General features: G+C 44.6%; 1 protein-coding gene across 21 annotated transcripts in view; it reads left to right on the forward strand.

Moving 5' to 3' along the window:
- The window catches only part of MUC13 (mucin 13, cell surface associated), a 772,367-nt gene that overhangs the window by 186,705 nt on the left and 564,912 nt on the right, over positions 1–20,750 (forward strand). For all 21 annotated transcript variants that reach the window (XM_085647277.1, XM_085647282.1, XM_085647279.1 and 18 more), the window contains one exon: positions 5,068–5,112. In XM_085647277.1, coding sequence (XP_085503403.1) covers positions 5,068–5,112 — 45 coding nt within the window. The remainder of the gene's footprint in view (positions 1–5,067; positions 5,113–20,750) is intronic.

Consider the following 20,750-nt stretch of genomic DNA (forward strand, 5'->3'; position numbering starts at 1 on the left):
TGTGAACACGGGGGCCTTCCCGAGCAGGATGCACCAGCTCAAAGAATCGAGCGGCTGTGGAATAGGAACTTTCCTGGTCCTGTCAGCACAGCGCGTGATGTGTAAAATGACTCGCTCTTACGAATCTGACTCCTACAATGGATTGAAATACAATCTCCAATAACTGCACTTACTGAAACCTACTAAAGGTGGCAAATGAAGCGCGAAGGAACTACAAAGTCCAGCATGCTGTGTGGACCAATTAAGAACTAAGTCACGCCCACGCATGGTTACAAAACAAATCAACATGCACTACAAAGAGCGCAATTCAGCAAATGCAGGAGAAAGCCTCTGATGAAGTGGCAGTGGGCCACAGAAACGCGTCAGGCGAATTGTATAAATCGGATGGTATGGGCGAGATGAATGGTAATGCCCTTGAGGTGGCGCGCTGTCGAGTGCACCCTGGAAAGCTAAGGCAATTGGGAAACAAAATGTGAACACGGGGGCCTTCCCGTGCAGGATGCACCAGCTCAAAGAATCGAGCGGCTGTGGAATAGGAACTTTCCTGGTCCTGTCAGCACAGCGCGTGATGTGTAAAATGACTCGCTCTTACGAATCTGACTCCTACAAAGGATTGAAATACAATCTCCAATAACTGCACTTACTGAAACCTACTAAAGGTGGCAAATGAAGCGCGAAGGAACTACAAAGTCCAGCATGCTGTGTGGACCAATTAAGAACTAAGTCACGCCCACGCATGGTTACAAAACAAATCAGCATGCACTACAAAGAGCGCAATTCAGCAAATGCAGGAGAAAGCCTCTGATGAAGTGGCAGTGGGCCACAGACACGCGTCAGGCGAATTGAATAAATCGGATGGTATGGGCGAGATGAATGGTAATGCCCTTGAGGTGGCGCGCTGTCGAGTGCACCCTGGAAAGCTAAGGCAATTGGGAAACAAAATGTGAACACGGGGGCCTTCCCGTGCAGGATGCACCAGCTCAAAGAATCGAGCGGCTGTGGAATAGGAACTTTCCTGGTCCTGTCAGCACAGCGCGTGATGTGTAAAATGACTCGCTCTTACGAATCTGACTCCTACAAAGGATTGAAATACAATCTCCAATAACTGCACTTACTGAAACCTACTAAAGGTGGCAAATGAAGCGCGAAGGAACTACAAAGTCCAGCATGCTGTGTGGACCATTAAAGAACTAAGTCACGCCCACGCATGGTTACAAAACAAATCAACATGCACTACAAAGAGCGCAATTCAGCAAATGCAGGAGAAAGCCTCTGATGAAGTGGCAGTGGGCCACAGAAACGCGTCAGGCGAATTGAATAAATCGGATGGTATGGGCAGGATGAATGGTAATGCCCTTGAGGTGGCGCGCTGTCGAGTACACCCTGGAAAGCTAAGGCAATTGGGAAACAAAATGTGAACACGGGGGCCTTCCCGTGCAGGATGTACCAGCTCAAAGAATCGAGCGGCTGTGGAATAGGAACTTTCCTGGTCCTGTCAGCACAGCGCGTGATGTGTAAAATGACTCGCTCTTACGAATCTGACTCCTACAAAGGATTGAAATACAATCTCCAATAACTGCACTTACTGAAACCTACTAAAGGTGGCAAATGAAGCGCGAAGGAACTACAAAGTCCAGCATGCTGTGTGGACCAATTAAGAACTAAGTCACGCCCACGCATGGTTACAAAACAAATCAACATGCACTACAAAGAGCGCAATTCAGCAAATGCAGGAGAAAGCCTCTGATGAAGTGGCAGTGGGCCACAGAAACGCGTCAGGCGAATTGAATAAATCGAATGGTATGGGCGAGATGAATGGTAATGCCCTTGAGGTGGCGCGCTGTCGAGTGCACCCTGGAAAGCTAAGGCAATTGGGAAACACAATATATATATATACACTTAAAAAACCATAGGTTTCACCCAAGTTATAGTTAGCTGGACATTTCACTCGTAAAAAACCAATGAAATTCCCCCGTTATAGTTGGTTCAGGAAACTATAACTCACGCGACCGCAATCCACTGCTGATGACGCCAGATATTACATGAGTTATAGTTTCCTGAACTAACTATAACGGGGAAATTTCATTGGTTTTTTACGAGTGAAATATCCAGCTAACTATAACATGTGTGAAACCTATGGTTTTTTAAGTGAATTTGCAAGGTTTTTTAAATGCTAATTCCTAACTATAACGTTTGTGAAACCTATGGTTTTTTCAGTGAATTTCAAAGGTTTTTTAAATGCTAATTTATGTATGTATTTTTTTTTATGGGATTTTCACCGTGCGCGCACTGTGCGCGCACATCGCGATTTTTTTGGTAAAAAATTAAAAAAAAATTGTCACCCTTCGGGGTCCTTCAGGGACCCCCTGAAAAAGCTAGGGGGTCAGAAACTCTCTACCCTGCCCCTTTTCACGTTCTTATATGTTTTTTTTGCTTTTTAAGAGTTTTTACCGTGCGTGCACAGTGCGCGCACCCCGTAATTTTTTTAGAAAAAATAAAATCTATTTTTTTGGCCCTTCGGGGTCCTACTGTGACCCCCTGACAAAGGCTAGGGGGTCAGGAACTCCCTACCCTGCCCCCTGTTCACGTTCTCCACCTTTCCTTTTCAGTGCGACAGCCAAAATGGCGGCCGACACTTCCTGATTTCGACCGATTCGCATGTTTACCGACATCTAGCAACCAATCAGAATTTTGCTCGCGCACAGCAGCGTACAGATATTTATATGCTTTTAAATGCTATTTTCTCAGGAAATACTGAACAGATTTACACCAAACCTGCAAAAGGCACTTCCATGACCTGAGGACTACCTCTCTGCCAAATTTCAAGTAATTCTGTTCAGCCGTTCGGGCTGTACCTTCGACTAAAGGTCCTATGGAAAAATGCATGGGGAAAAATGCGTTTTGGGACCCCCTTTTTTCTCGGCCCCCGCTTGACGAATCACCCCGAGACTTTCAGGGTAGGAGCTGAACGGAGCGCCCCATTCGTTTTGAAAATTTCGCGAGGATTCGTCAACCGGCGCCAAAGTTATAGTTGCCAGCACTAACTATAACGGGGGAATTTCATTGGTTTTTCACGAGTGAAATGTCCTGCTAACTATAACATGTGTGAAACCTATGGTTTTTTAAGTCAATATATATATTATCTACTGGCGGTCGCCAGTAGATAGTTATAGTTAGGACCGTGTTTCCATAGGAAATCCGCAACATTCTATTTGGAATAACTTTGGCGCCGGTCGACGAATCCTCGCGAAATTTTCAAAACTAATGGGGCGCTACGCTCCGCTCCTACCCTGAAAGTCTCGGGGGGATTCGTCAAGCGGGGGCTGAGAAAAAAGGGGGTCCCAAAACGCGTTTTCCCCATGCATTTTTCCATAGGACCTTTAGACACAGCTACAGCCCGAACGGCTGAACAGAATTACTTGAAATTTGGCAGAGAGGTAGTCCTCAGGTCAAGGATGTGCCTTTTGTAGGTCTGGTGTAAATCTGTTCAGTAGGTCCTGAGAAAATAGCATTTAAATCAATATATATATCTGTAAGCGCGCTCCGTGCGCTTACCGTAAGCTTACCGTACGCGTACGGTGCCGTGCGCGAGCTCAATTCTGATTGGTGGTTACATGACTGTAAACATTCGAATCGGTCAAAATCAGGAAGTGTCGGCCGCCATTTTCTGTCTCTCTCACTGAGAAACAAAGGTGGGGAACGTGAAACGGGGGCAACGAAGAGAGTTGCAGACCCCCTAGTGTTTGTCAGGGGGTCCAAGAAGGACCCAAAAGTACGAAAAATAAATTTAATAATTTTTTTAAAAAATCGCGGGGTACGCGTACGGTAAGCTTACCTTACCGTACGCGCACGGCAAAAAAAAAAAATAAAGATGTAACAATCACATTTATTAAATAAATTAAAGGACCCACAAGGGAGAAAAAAACAAATGTTACTGCGTAAAAAAAGGCGAGGCGCGCACGGCATGGACTGCGAAGCGCACCGTGCGCGCAGGGTGTGCGCATAGTGAAAAACCAGAAAAAAAAAAAAAAAAAAAAATACATAACTTAGCATTTAAAAAACCGTACAAATTCACTGAAAAAAACATAGGTTTCACACACGTTATAGTTAGGAATTATCATTTACAAAACCTTGCAAATTCACTTAAAAAACCATAGGTTTCACACATGTTATAGTTAGCTGTACATTTCACTCGTAAAAAACCAATGAAATTCCACGTTATAGTTAGATCAGGTAACTATAACTTGCGCGACCGCAATCCACAATGTGTAATTTCAGATGTCATCATTGATGTCATGAGTGATGTCACTGACCATGTCATGAGTGATGTACTATGTGACGTCATCAGCAGTTTATTGTGGGCGCGCAAGTTATAGTTACCTGATCTAACTATAACGTGTAATTTCATTGGTTTTTTACGAGTGAAATGTACAGCTAACTATAACATGTGTGAAACCTATGGTTTTTTAAGTGAATTTGCAAGGTTTTGTAAATGATAATTCCTAACTATAACGTGTGTGAAACCTATGGTTTTTTCAGTGAATATATATATATATATACACACATCATATATATATATATATATATATTTCAATCTGATACCTTCGGGTCAAGTTCGGACTAAACAAAACATGATAAATATATAAAAGTAAATAAATTGGTGTGGCGATTCTTTTTTAATTAGAGTTAAAGGACATATTTATAGCGTTTACAAGTTCTTTCTAATGAACCCTGAAGTTTAATAATTGTTCTGTTCAATTTCATATCTCCACATTATACTGTAGAACAACCAATAAATCAAATTGCTATTCGTTTTTTAACACTTGTGGTGTGTTGTGAGTTGGCTTAAAATATAATGAGTTGGTTTAAATAATTTTATGAAGGCCTACATGTGATTTTAATTAACTTATTTGATATTTGCCTACTTTATGGTTTTGCAATAAGTTTTATGAACCATGATCAGAGATTTGTGACGTTTATTCTGTTAGTTGGATTGTTTTATGGGCAGCCTGGGAGTTACCTTAAATATATAGTACAAAACATTTAATGGTCTTTTTTATTCAACAGGGAGTTCAACTTCGCCAGTATCAAGTACAGAACCTTCGACCCCAGGTAAGGGATAAGAAATACTTGCATGGTTCACTATAATGACAAGAATATGCTTAGAAATGCGTTCACTCAGTCTGTCTGCTTTCAAACCAGTGACCTTTCCGCTGTGCTTGTTTTCACCTTCATCTGTGGACGACTCCAGCCTTTAGGCTCTTACCCCTTTCTCTGTGATATGTACCTCTTTGCTCCCTTTCTGTATACCTATTTTACTTTATCACTCTTACTCTTTCTTTATATTTCTCTCTGAGGTGCCTTTATGTTTCTGGCTCCCTCTGCCTTCAAAAGTCTCCTCTTCATTCCATGTCCCATTATATCAATTGTCCAGTGAAGCATTACTATGGTAGCTGCTCTACAGCAAGAGCGTACAGACCAGGTTTACCAACAGACCCGTCAAGAGGTACTAGATTTTCTCAAGTCCTCTGCAGTCTCTATACAGGGCTGAAGGTTGTTCTCATAATCAGCTGTGTATGGGCAGCGATGCTTGGCTGACTCTACATGCCGTCTGATACTACTTGTCCTTAAGCAGTAGGGTGTCTTCCTCCTAGATTGTGATGGCGAAGTAGTTCCGTTTAGCCTCAAGCAAAAATGTATTACGAAAAACAAAATCTCACAAATTTCACAGTTCCTGAAGGTGAGTGGTTCAGGCAGAAAATCTCCTACAGGACCTATAAAACTGGGGCCAAAAGATGGTTTATCCTCAAAGCAGTCTGCATTTGGCATCATGCTTCACTTTGGTACATGCGCTATACCCTCCTGTACAGTTTTCATGCAAGGTACCAGGGAAGTACATTTCGTGCAATACAGTCAGAGAAGTTACTCAAGTGTCAAAGGGCAGTGCGAGCTCTCACAGCTGGACCTGCCATGTATATTTCTTCACCCAAGTTGCCCACGTAATAGAGACGCACTCCTCCAGCTGGTAAGTACAAAGCCTTTTATTTCCAAAGGAAGAGGGTTACAGCTCCGCTTTAGTGTCCATTTGCTTAACGTGTTTCAGAGCGTTCACGCTCTTTCTTCAGAGGCGGTTTCAAAGCACTTGCATTCTTCAGGCTCACACAGTTCCCTGCGTGCTTCATTCAAATTTAAAGGCCTCCAGTGTGCCATTCTTTATAGATTCTGTTCGGATGCATGCCGGAACTTGTAGTGCAATTCCATGCCTATTTTTAAACCTCTAATGGTTTTGTGCATTTAAAATGATTTTGTGGACTAATAACAGCCCTCCAGTGGGCTCCAGAGCTGTAATCTTGTTCCACTGTTTCTGGGGCCAGCTGCGCCGTACTTGAAGTCCTGATCAGTTCAGGTCTCACGATCCCTTACAGTGTCAAAGGGCGGTGTAAACTCTCATGGCTGGACCTGCCGTGTATATATCTTCACCCAAATTGCCCACGTAATAGAGACGCAATCCTCCAGCTAGTAAGTACAAAGACTTTTATTTCCAAAGGAACAGAGTTACAGCTCCGCTTTAGTGTTCATTTGCCTAACGTGTTTCAGAGCGTTCACGCTCTTTCTTCAGAGGCGGTTTCAAAGCACTTGCATTCTTCAGGCTCCCACAGTTTCCTGCGTGCTTCATTCAAATATAAAGGCCTCCGGTGTGCCATTCTTAATAGATTCTGTTCCGATGCATGCCGGAACTTGTAGTGCAATTCCATGCCTATTTGGAAACCTCTAATGGTTTTGTGCTGTTCTGGAGGGCTGAAAAGGCACACTGGATGCCTAGATTGAAAAAAAAAAATATATATATATATATGTATATATTTATTTTTTTTCACAGAAAATAACATAGGTTTCAGGGGTGTTATAGTAAGCTGGCCATTTCACTCATACAAAACCATAGAAATTCCTCCGTTATGGTTAGTTCTGCTAACTATAACTCGCGCGCCCGCAATGCACTGCTGATGATGTCACATATTGCATCATTCATGACATGGTCAGTGACATCATTGATTACATCACTGATGACATCTCAAATGACATCACTGATGACATCATCTACGTGACAATCTGATAACCTCATCTTACACTAGTATAACCTTTCATCGCTCACTGTAAAATACAAAGTACCATATTTGAAACCATTGACATACCAATACCAGTTACTACATACCCACTCACTGATTCCTAAGTCTACACACACAACTCCCCATTCAACAACAGAATCATTTATACATGCAGTCACTAATTAATAGAACACTATCAAATGCACTTATACACATATATAGACATTGACACATCAGCAGTCATCTTAGTCGGTTGTGCAGTCATCCTACTTACTCATGAAAAAAATTAATCACACTTACATTTACTCACTTACACAATTATCCAACACCTCATTTATTCAAACACATAGTAACTCATAGTTAATATGTTAAAAACTCACCATTACAATTATACACTCATTCATAGAGTTACTCTCACAATCACTGACTCTTACACATACTGATTTATATACACCAACTCTCACATACAATGCCTTTTATTATTTTACTTTGTTGAAGATGTACAACTAAAACATATATTCGCTCACCAACACACAAATAAATACACTCAGTCACCCAAACAACTGTTTCCACATGCACTCTTACACCTATACACCTAGTCAATCAACCATTCACACATCTATGCATAGTTACACACACCCCATCCAACCACACACAAACTCAGTGTCCCATACGAATACTCACCCAACTAATCAATAACCAATATACACACTCATGTAGTTAGTGACCAACTGATGCAGCATGTTATACAACAACTGAGACAGTGATGCACACATTCACATAGTTTAGTTACTAATCCAGGAATTAAGTGAGACACTTTTAATTACTCACTTAAACAGACAGTCAGACAGCTACTAAATCCGCAATCCAGACAGGTATATATACACTCAATCTTCAATACAGATTGGTATATATATAATACATATTTAAATTTCAAACTAAACCACATTCACTAGATGATGTCATCAGTGATGTCATCAGTGATGTCATTTGAGATGTCATCAGTGATGTCATCAGTGATGTCACTGACCATGTCATGAATGATGCAATATGTGACATCATCAGCAGTGCATTGCGGGCGTGTGAGTTATAGTTAGCAGAACTAACTATAACTGAGGAATTTCTATGGTTTTGTACGAGTGAAATGACCAGCTAACTATAACACCCCTGAAACCTATGTTTTTTTCTGTGAATTTCTAAGGTTTTTTTAAATGTTAATTTCTAACTATAACGTCTCTGAAACCTATGTTTTTTTCTGTGAATATATGTATGTGTATGTATATATATATATATATAAATACATATATAAGCAGGTTTATAATGTGCATATCTATATAAATACAAATATAAATGCATGCATACATATACATATACATATATGTATACATATGCATGTTATGTACATGAAAGTTTAAAAAACACTAATACAAGCAAACCTAAAAAGCCACCTAATTACAAACAGAATTGCTTTAACTTAAACAAGGGCGAGACCTATTGCATTTTCAATGCTTGTTTACTTTGGTTCCATCAAGATGGCATTCAGATGTGTCACACATTTGCAATAAATTCTGAATGTTAGCACTCTAGTTGCTCATTAGATCACTGTAGTAAAGCTAGTGCTCCCCAGGGAAGTCTGCTGCTGGTATTCAAAGTGCATGTTTCAGTCTGCATGTCAGAATTTTTTAATGAAATAGAAGAGGATTTGAGAAGTCAAAATGTGCCCTAATTTTTCTTTCTGCAGCACTAATCATAATTTCTATGGCAAAATGAACCCCCTCATTTTGTTCCTTTGCAAATTAAATGTTTTAAGTGTTACCACTTTATTCCAATCAAGATGGCTTCATGTGTGCCATACTTTTGTCATAAGTAAGACTGTTAGCGCTCTAGTTGTTCATTAGAAGACTCTGGGACATTCTGGCATTGGGCTATACTTGGGCTACATCTGGGTGATATTTGTGCTACATTTGGGCTCTTTTGTCTCTGGTGGCCATCTTTGGAGACTTATTTGTTATGAAGTTCCTAATTTCCTCATTTACTACAGTCTCCTCAGTGGGATATACTTTCAGTTTTTTACTTTGAATCCATCAAGAAGGCATTCAGATATGTCAAAGCACACAAGATGATGGACAGAATGTTGCACATTGGCAAAACATTCACCCCCAGTCACAGATCTGGGTTTAATCCATCATTATTTTGCTCACCACGCCACCCCAGTTCAGACATGGCCATATGCAAATCAGTCTTGACCCTGTGCCTCATGGGAACAGTCCAGCCCGAACTGCCAAGCCATGTCTTCCCTGGACCAGAATCAAGCATCCTAGGACCGGTTTCGGGGTTTCACTCCTCTTCAGCCAGGATAGCTTGACACCAGTGGCGTAGTGAGCACGGGACCCACGTCTGGGCATACCCTTCCCACATAGGGCGAACAGCAAAACACACAAGATGATGGACGTAATGTTGCACATTGGCAAAACATTCACCCCCAGTCACAGATCTGGGTTTAATCCATCGTTATTTTGATCACCACGCCACCCCAGTTCAGACATGGCCATATGCAAATCAGTCTTGACCCTGTGCCTCATGGGAACAGTTCAGCCCGAACTGCCAAGCCATGTCTTCCCTGGACCAGAATCAAGCATCCTAGGACCGGTTTCGGGGTTTCACCCCTCTTCAGTCAGGATAGCTTGACTCCAGTGGCGTAGTGAGCACGGGACCTACGTCTGGGCATACCCTTCCCACGTAGGGCAAACATCAAAACACACAAGATGATGGACGGAATGTTGCACATTGGCAAAACATTCACCTCCAGTCACAGATCTGGGTTTAATACATCGTTATTTTGCTCACCACGCCACCCCAGTTTAGACATGGCCATATGCAAATCAGTCTTGAACCTTTGCCTCATGGGAACAGTCCAGCTTGAACTGCCAAGCCATGTCTTCCCTGGACCAGAATCAAGCATCCTAGGACCGGTTTCGGGGTTTCACCCCTCTTCAGCCAGGATAGCTTGACTCCAGTGGCGTAGTGAGCACGGGACCCACGTCTGGGCATACCCTTCCCACATAGGGCGAACAGCAAAACACACAAGATGATGTACGGAATGTTGCACATTGGCAAAACATTCACCCCCAGTCACAGATCTGGGTTTAATCCATCGTTATTTTGCTCACCACGCCACCCCAGTTCAGACATGGCCATATGCAAATCATGTCTTGACCCTGTGCCTCATGGGAACAGTCCAGCATGAACTGCCAAGCCATGTCTTCCCTGGACCAGAATCAAGCATCCCAGGACCGGTTTCGGGGTTTCACCCCTCTTCAGCCAGGATAGCTTGACTCCAGTGGCGTAGTGAGCACGGGACCCACGCCTGGGCATACCCTTCCCACATAGGGCGAACAGCAAAACACACAAGATGATGGACGGAATGTTGCACATTGGCAAAACAGTCACCCCCAGTCACAGATCTGGGTTTAATTCATCGTTATTTTGCTCACCACGCCACCCCAGTTCAGACATGGCCATATGCAAATCAGTCTTGACCCTGTGCTTCATGGGAACAGTCCAGCCCGAACTACCAAGCCATGTCTTCCCTGGACCAGAATCAAGCATCCTAGGACCGGTTTCGGGGTTTCACCCCTCTTCAGCCAGGATAGCTTGACTCCAGTGGCGTAGTGAGCACGGGACCCACGTCTGGGCATACCCTTCCCACATAGGGCGAACAGCAAAACACACAAGATGATGGACGTAATGTTGCACATTGGCAAAACATTCACCCCCATTCACAGATCTGGGTTTAATCCATCGTTATTTTGCTCAGCACGCCACCCCAGTTCAGACATGGCCATATGCAAATCAGTCTTGACCCTGTGCCTCATGGGAACAGTTCAGCCCGAACCGCCAAGCCATGTCTTCCCTGGACCAGAATCAAGCATCCGAGGACCGGTTTCGGGGTTTCACTCCTCTTCAGTCAGGATAGCTTGACTCCAGTGGCGTAGTGAGCACGGGACCTACGTCTGGGCATACCCTTCCCACATAGGGCAAGCAGCAAAACACACAAGATGATGGACAGAATGTTGCACATTGGCAAAACATTCACCTCCAGTCACAGATCTGGGTTTAATCCATCGTTATTTTGCTCACCACGCCACCCCAGTTCAGACATGGCCATATGCAAATCAGTCTTGACTCTGTGCCTCATGGGAACAGTCCAGCCCGAACTGCCAAGCCATGTCTTCCCTGGACCAGAATCAAGCATCCTAGGACCGGTTTCGGGGTTTCACCCCTCTTCAGCCAGGATAGCTTGACTCCAGTGGCGTAGTGAGCACGGGACCCACGCCTGGGCATACCCTTCCCACATAGGGCGAACAGCAAAACACACAAGATGATGGACGGAATGTTGCACATTGGCAAAACATTCACCCCCAGTCACAGATCTGGGTTTAATCCATCGTTATTTTGCTCACCACGCCACCCCAGTTCAGACATGTCCATATGCAAATCAGTCTTGACCCTGTGCCTCATGGGAACAGTCCAGCTTGAACTGCCAAGCCATGTCTTCCCTGGACCAGAATCCAGCATCCTAGGACCGGTTTCGGGGTTTCACCCCTCTTCAGCCAGGATAGCTTGACTCCAGTGGCGTAGTGAGCACGGGACCCACGTCTGGGCATACCCTTCCCACATAGGGGGAACAGCGAAACACACAAGATGATGGACGGAATGTTGCACATTGGCAAAACATTCACCCCCAGTCACAGATCTGGGTTTAATCCATCGTTATTTTGCTCACCACACCACCCCAGTTCAGACATGGCCGTATGCAAATCAGTCTTGATCCTGTGCCACATGGGAACAGTAGAGCCCGAACTGCCAAGCCATGTCTTCCCTGGACCAGTATCAAGCACCCTAGGACCGGTTTCGGGGTTTCACCCCTCTTCAGCCAGGATAGCTTGACTCCAGTGGCGTAGTGAGCACGGGACCCACGTTTGGGCATACCCTTCCCACATAGGGCGAACAGCAAAACACACAGGATGATGGACGGAATGTTGCACATTGGCAAAACATTCACCCCCAGTCAGAGATCCGGGTTTAATCCATCGTTATTTTGCTCACCACGCCACCCCAGTTCAGACATGGCCATATGCAAATCAGTCTTGACCCTGTGCCTCATGGGAACAGTCCAACCCGAACTGCCAAGCCATGTCTTCCCTGGACCAGAATCAAGCATCCTAGGACCGGTTTCGGGGTTTCACCCCTCTTCAGCCAGGATAGCTTGACTCCAGTGGCGTAGTGAGCACGGGACCCACGTCTGAGCATACCCTTCCCACATAGGGCGAACAGCAAAACACACAAGATGATGGACGGAATGTTGCACATTGGCAAAACATTTACCCCCAGTCACAGATCTGGGTTTAATCCATATGTTATTTTGCTCACCACCCCACCCCAGTTCAGACATGGCCATATGCAAATCAGTCTTTACCCTGTGCCTCATGGGAACAGTCCAGCCCGAACTGCCAAGCCATGTCTTCCCTGGACCAGAATCAAGCATCCTAGGACCGGTTTCGGGGTTTCACCCCTCTTCAGCCAGGATAGCTTGACTCCAGTGGTATAGTGAGCACGGGACCCAGGTCTGGGCATACCCTTCCCACATAGGGCGAACAGCAAAACACACAAGATGATGGAGGTAATGTTGCACATTGGCAAAACATTCACCTCCAGTCACAGATCTGGGTTTAATCCATCGTTATTTTGCTCACCACGCCACCCCAGTTCAGACATGGCCATATGCAAATCAGTCTTTACCCTGTGCCTCATGGGAACAGTCCAGCCCGAACTGCCAAGCCATGTCTTCCCTGGACCAGAACCAAGTATCCTAGGACCGGTTTCGGGGTTTCACCCCTCTTCAGCCAGGATAGCTTGACTCCAGTGGCGTAGTGAGCACGGGACCTACGTCTGGGCATACCCTTCCCACATAGGGCAAACAGCAAAACACACAAGATGATGTACGGAATGTTGCACATTGGCAAAACATTCACCCCCAGTCACAGATCTGGGTTTAATCCATCGTTATTTTGCTCACCACGCCACCCCAGTTCAGACATGGCCATATGCAAATCAGTCTTGACCCTGTGCCTCATGGGAACAGTCTAGCTTGAACTGCCAAGCCATGTCTTCCCTGGACCAGAATCAAGCATCCTAGGACCGGTTTCGGGGTTTCACCCCTCTTCAGCCAGGATAGCTTGACTCCAGTGGCGTAGTGAGCACGGGACCCACGTCTGGGCATACCCTTCCCACATAGGGCGAACAGCAAAACACAAAAGATGATGGACGGAATGTTGCACATTGGCAAACATTCACCCCCAGTCACAAATCTGGGTTTAATCCATCGTTATTTTGCTCACCACACCACCACTGTTCAGACATGGCCATATGCAAATCATGTCTTGACCCTGTGCCTCATGGGAACAGTCCAGCCCGAACTGCCAAGCCATGTCTTCCCTGGACCAGAATCAAGCATCCTAGGACCGGTTTCGGGGTTTCACCCCTCTTCAGCCAGGATAGCTTGACTCCAGTGGTGTAGTGAGCACGGGACCCACGCCTGGGCATACCCTTCCCACATAGGGCGAACAGCAAAACACACAAGATGATGGACGGAATGTTGCACATTGGCAAAACATTCACCCCCAATCACAGATCTGGGTTTAATCCATCGTTATTTTGCTCACCACGCCACCCCAGTTGAGACATGGCCATATGCAAATCAGTCTTGACCCTGTGCCTCATGGGAACAGTCCAGCTTGAACTGCCAAGCCATGTCTTCCCTGGACCAGAATCAAGCATCCTAGGACCGGTTTCGGGGTTTCACCCCTCTTCAGCCAGGATAGCTTGACTCCAGTGGCGTAGTGAGCACGGGACCCACGTCTGGGCATACCCTTCCCACATAGGGCGAACAGCGAAACACACAAGATGATGGACGGAATGTTGCACATTGGCAAAACATTCACCCCTAGTCACAGATCTGGGTTTAATCCATTGTTATTTTGCTCACCACGCCACCCCAGTTCAGACATGGCCGTATGCAAATCAGTCTTGACCCTGTGCCACATGGGAACAGTAGAGCCCGAACTGCCAAGCCATGTCTTCCCTGGACCAGTATCAAGCACCCTAGGACCGGTTTCAGGGTTTCACCCCTCTTCAGCCAGGGTAGCTTGACTCCAGTGGCGTAGTGAGCACGGGACCCACGTATGAGCATACCCTTCCCACATAGGGCGAACAGCAAAACACACAAGATGATGGACGGAATGTTGCACATTGGCAAAACATTTACCCCCAGTCACAGATCTGGGTTTAATCCATATGTTATTTTGCTCACCACCCCACCCCAGTTCAGACATGGCCATATGCAAATCAGTCTTTACCCTGTGCCTCATGGGAACAGTCCAGCCCGAACTGCCAAGCCATGTCTTCCCTGGACCAGAATCAAGCATCCTAGGACCGGTTGCGGGGTTTCACCCCTCTTCAGCCAGGATAGCTTGACTCCAGTGGTGTAGTGAGCACGGGACCCAGGTCTGGGCATACCCTTCCCACATAGGGCGAACAGCAAAACACACAAGATGATGGAGGTAATGTTGCACATTGGCAAAACATTCACCTCCAGTCACAGATCTGGGTTTAATCCATCGTTATTTTGCTCACCACGCCACCCCAGTTCAGACATGGCCATATGCAAATCAGTCTTTACCCTGTGCCTCATGGGAACAGTCCAGCCCGAACTGCCAAGCCATGTCTTCCCTGGACCAGAACCAAGTATCCTAGGACCGGTTTCGGGGTTTCACCCCTCTTCAGCCAGGATAGCTTGACTCCAGTGGCGTAGTGAGAACGGGACCTACGTCTGGGCATACCCTTCCCACATAGGGCAAACAGCAAAACACACAAGATGATGTACGGAATGTTGCACATTGGCAAAACATTCACCCCCAATCACAGATCTGGGTTTAATCCATCGTTATTTTGCTCACCATGCCACCCCATTTCAGACATGGCCATATGCAAATCAGTCTTGACCCTGTGCCTCATGGGAACAGTCTAGCTTGAACTGCCAAGCCATGTCTTCCCTGGACCAGAATCAAGCATCCTAGGACCGGTTTCGGGGTTTCACCCCTCTTCAGCCAGGATAGCTTGACTCCAGTGGCGTAGTGAGCACGGGACCCACGTCTGGGCATACCCTTCCCACATAGGGCGAACAGCAAAACACAAAAGATGATGGACGGAATGTTGCACATTGGCAAACATTCACCCCCAGTCACAAATCTGGGTTTAATCCATCGTTATTTTGCTCACCACACCACCACTGTTCAGACATGGCCATATGCAAATCATGTCTTGACCCTGTGCCTCATGGGAACAGTCCAGCCCGAACTGCCAAGCCATGTCTTCCCTGGACCAGAATCAAGCATCCTAGGACCGGTTTCGGGGTTTCACCCCTCTTCAGCCAGGATAGCTTGACTCCAGTGGTGTAGTGAGCACGGGACCCACGCCTGGGCATACCCTTCCCACATAGGGCGAACAGCAAAACACACAAGATGATGGACGGAATGTTGCACATTGGCAAAACATTCACCCCCAATCACAGATCTGGGTTTAATCCATTGTTATTTTGCTCACCACGCCACCCCAGTTGAGACATGGCCATATGCAAATCAGTCTTGACCCTGTGCCTCATGGGAACAGTCCAGCTTGAACTGCCAAGCCATGTCTTCCCTGGACCAGAATCAAGCATCCTAGGACCGGTTTCGGGGTTTCACCCCTCTTCAGCCAGGATAGCTTGACTCCAGTGGCGTAGTGAGCACGGGACCCACGTCTGGGCATACCCTTCCCACATAGGGCGAACAGCGAAACACACAAGATGATGGACGGAATGTTGCACATTAGCAAAACATTCACCCCTAGTCACAGATCTGGGTTTAATCCATTGTTATTTTGCTCACCACGCCACCCCAGTTCAGACATGGCCGTATGCAAATCAGTCTTGACCCTGTGCCACATGGGAACAGTAGAGCCCGAACTGCCGAGCCATGTGTTCCCTGGACCAGAATCAAGCATCCTAGGACCGGTTTCGGGGTTTCAAACCTCTTCAGCCAGGATAGCTTGACTCCAGTGGCGTGGTGAGCACGGCACCCACGTCTGGGCATACCACTGGAATCAAGCTATCCTGGCTGAAGAGTGGTGAAACCCCGAAACCGGTCCTAGGATGCTTGTTTCCAGTCCAGGGAGGACCTGGCTTGGCGGTTTGGGCTGGACTGTTCCCATGAGGCACAGGGTCAAGACTGATTTGCATATGGCTGGGTTCAAACTGGAACGGCATGGTGAGCAACAAAACGATGGATTTAGGCCCAGATCTCTGTACTGGGGTGAATGTATGACAATGTTCTGCATTCTGTCCATCAATTTTTGTTTTTGCATTTGTCACCCCGAGTGGGAAGGGTATGCCCAGACGTGGGTCCCTTGCTCTCCATGCCACTGGAATCAAGCTATCCTGGCTGAAGAGGGGTGAAACCCCGAAACCGGTCCTAGGATGCTTGTTTCCAGTCCAGGGAGGACCTGGCTTGGCAGTTCGGGCTGGACTGTTCCCTTGAGGCACAGGGTCAAGACTGATTTGCAGATGGCTGGGTTCAAACTGGAACGGCATGGTGAGCAAAAAAACGATAGATTTAGGCCCAGATCTCTGTACTGGGGTGAATGTATGATAATGTTCTGCATTCTGTCCATCAATTGTTGATTTTGCATTTGTCACCCCGAGTGGGAAGGGTATGCCCAGACGTGGGTCCCTTGCTCTCCATGCCACTGGAATCAAGCTATCCTGGCTGAAGAGGGGTGAAACCCCGAAACCGGTCCTAGGATGCTTGTTTCCAGTCCAGGGAGGACCTGGCTTGGCAGTTCGGGCTGGACTGTTCCCATGAGGCACAGGGTCAAGACTGATTTGCATATGGCTGGGTTCAAACTGGAACGGCATGGTGAGCAAAAAAACGATGGATTTAGGCCCAGATCTCTGTACTGGGGTGAATGTATGACAATGTTCTGCATTCTGTCCATCAATTGTTGTTTTTGCATTCAGATATGTCACACATTTGCCATAAATTCGGAATGTTAGCACTCTAGTTGCTTATTAGATCACTGTAGTAAAGCTACTGCTCACCAGGGAAGTCTGCTGCTGGTATTGAAAGTACATGTTTCAGTCTGCATGTCAGAATTTTTATTGAAATAGAAGAGGATTTGAGAAGTCACTCAAAATGTGCCCTAATTTTTCTTTTTTCAGCACTAATCATAATTTCTATGGCAAAATGAACCCCCTCATTGTGTTCCTATTAAATTAAACTACTCACTCTCTACTACTCACTCGCTACTACTCTCTACTACTCACTCTCTACTACTCACTACTACTCACTCTACTACTCTCTACCACTCACTCTCTACTACTCTACTACTCACTCTCTACTACTCTCGCTCTACTACTCTCTCTACTACTCTCTACTACTCACTCTCTACTACTCTCTCTCTACTACTCACTCTCTACTACTCACTCTCTACTGCTCTCTACTACTCACTTTCCACTACTCACTCTCTACTACTCTACTACTCTCTTCTACTCTCTCTACTACTCACTCTCTACTACACTCTACTACTCTCTACTACTCTCTGCTACTCACTCTCTACTACTTCACTACTCTCTACTACTCACTCTCTACTACTCTCTACTACTCACTCTTTACTGCTCTCTACTACTCACTCTCTACTACTCTCTCTCTACTACTCACTCTACTACTCACTCTCTACTACTCTCTACTACTCACTCTCTACTACTCACTCTCTACTGCTCACTCTCTACTACTCTCTCTCTACTACTCTCTACTACTCACTCTACTGCTCACTCTACTACTCACTCTCTACTACTGACTCTCTACTCACTCTCTACTACTCACTCTCTACTAATCACTCTCTACAACTCTCTACTACTCACTCTACTACTAACTCTCTACTACTCACTCTCTACTACCCACTCTCTACTACTCTCTACTACTCACTCTCTACTACTCACTCTACTACTCTCTACTACTCACTCTCTGCTACTCTCTCTACTACTCTCTACTACTTACTCTCTACTCTCTATTACTCATCCTCTACTCCCTACCTCTACCTCTCTCTACCTCTCTCTACACGCACACATATGCATATATATATGCATATATATGCATATGCATTTATATATGTGTATATATGCATACATATATAAACATATATATAATCTGCATATCTATATAAATACAAATATAAATGCATGCATACATATACATATATGCATACATATGCATGTTATGTACATGAAAGTTTGAAAAACACTAATAAAAGCAAAGCTAAAAAGCCACCTAATTACAAACAGAATTGCTTTAACTTAAACGAGGGCGAGACCTATTGCATTTTCAATGCTTGTTTACTTTGGTTCCATCAAGAAGGCATTCAGATGTGTCACACATTTGCCATAAATTTTGAATGTTAGCACTCTAGTTGCTCATTAGATCACTGTAGTAAAGCTACTGCTCACCAGGGAAGTCTGCTGCTGGTATTCAAAGTGCATGTTTCAGTCTGCATGTCAGAATTTTTTAATGAAATAGCAGTGGATTTGCGAAGTCAAAATGTGCCCTAATTTTTCTTTCTGCAGCACTAATCGTAATTTCTATGGCAAAATGAACCTCCTCATTTTGTTCCTTTGCAAATTAAATGTTTTAAGTGTTACCACTTTATTCCAATCAAGATGGCTTCATGTGTGCCATACTTTTGTCATAAGTAAGACTGTTAGCGCTCTACTTGTTCTTTAGAAGACTCTGGGACATTCATCATTGGGCTATACTTGGGCTACATCTGGGTGATATTTGTGCTACATTTGGGCTCTTTTGTCTCTGGCGGCCATCTTGGGAGACTTATTTGTTATGAAGTTTCCTAATTTCCTCATTTACTACAGTCTCCTCAGTAGGAAATACTTTCAGTTTTTTACTTTGATTCCATCAAGAAGGCATTCAGATGTGTCACACATTTGCCATAAATTCAGAATGTTAGCACTCTAGTTCCTCATTAGATCACTGTAGTAAAGCTACTGCTCACCAGGAAAATCTGCTGCTGGTATTGAAAGTGCATGTTTCAGTCTGTATGTCAGAATTTTTTTACGAAATAGAAGAGGATTTGAGAAGTCACTCAAAATGTGCCCTAATTTTTCTTTCTGCAGCTTTAATCATACTTTCTATGGCAAAATGAACCCCCTCATTTTGTTCCTTTTTAAATTAAATGTTTTAAGAGTTACCACTTTATTCCAATCAAAATGGCTTCAGGTGTGCCATACATTTGTCATAAGTAGGACTGTTAGCGCTCTAGTTGTTCTTTAGAATACTCTGGGAAGCTGCAGTAGAACACAAAGGAATCAACTTACAGTCTCTGCCCTTGTTGGATGTACATGTTTTACTGAGAATGTCAGACTTCATTCTCACATGACTGAGAAAGATAATGTGAATTTACAGAAAATATGTTCTCAGTTTAACTTATATATCCCCTTCCAAACCTCTGTGGGAAAAGCATGAGAAAATAGTTCTCTCTCAAACATGATTCATGATATCCCAGCAGAAGGCTTTTTCACATGGTAAAATCCCCTTAGAACACACCACAATTCCTAAAATGAGTATGGTACCATCAACAAATGATTTATAATGTAACTAAAGTCTTAAAACCTTCTATTAACTGCAATGCTTTTTTATTATGTGCTATCATGTATATTGATTCCAAGATGGCTGCCAACGCTTCTTGGATGAAGTGCTGACAGCCAATCAGATCTCACGATGAGATGTGTGGTTAGGCTCCGCCCAGATACATCTATGATTTTACCTTTGATTTTCTCAGTAACTACTGAACGGATTTACACCATTTAACCAAAAGGCACAAGTGTGAACTAAGGTCTACCTCTTTGCCAGATTTCGTGTAATTCCGCTCAGCAGTTCGGGCTGCAGCTGCGATTAATGGTTCCTAGGGAAAATTGCATGGGGAAAACATGTTTTGGGATCCCCTTTTTTCTCGGCCCCTGCTTGACGAATCACCCCGAGACTTTCAGGATAGGAGCGGACCGGAGCGCCCAACCAGTTTTGAAAATTTCGCGAAGATTCGTCAACCGGCACCAAAGTTATTCCAAATAGAATGTTGCGGATTTCCTATGGATAATAGGACCTAACTGTAACTACCCACTGGCGACCGCCAGTAGGTAATATATATATATATATATATATATATATATATATATATATATATATATATATATATATATATATATATATATATATATATATTTCAATCTGATACCTTCGGGTCAAGTTCGGACTAAACAAAACGTGATAAATATATAAAAGTAAATAAATTGGTGTGGCGATTCTTTTTTAGTTAGAGTTAAGGGACATATTTATAGCGTTTACAAGTTCTTTCTAATGAACGCTGAAGTTTAATAATTGTTCTGTGCAATTTCATATCTCCACATTATAATGTAGAACAACCAATAAATCAAATTGCTATTCGTTTTTTAACACTTGTGGTGTCTTGTGAGTTGGCTTAAAATAT

This window comes from Triturus cristatus, chromosome 3_2, assembly GCF_964204655.1.
Source record: "Triturus cristatus chromosome 3_2, aTriCri1.1, whole genome shotgun sequence".
NCBI lineage: Eukaryota > Metazoa > Chordata > Amphibia > Caudata > Salamandridae > Triturus > Triturus cristatus.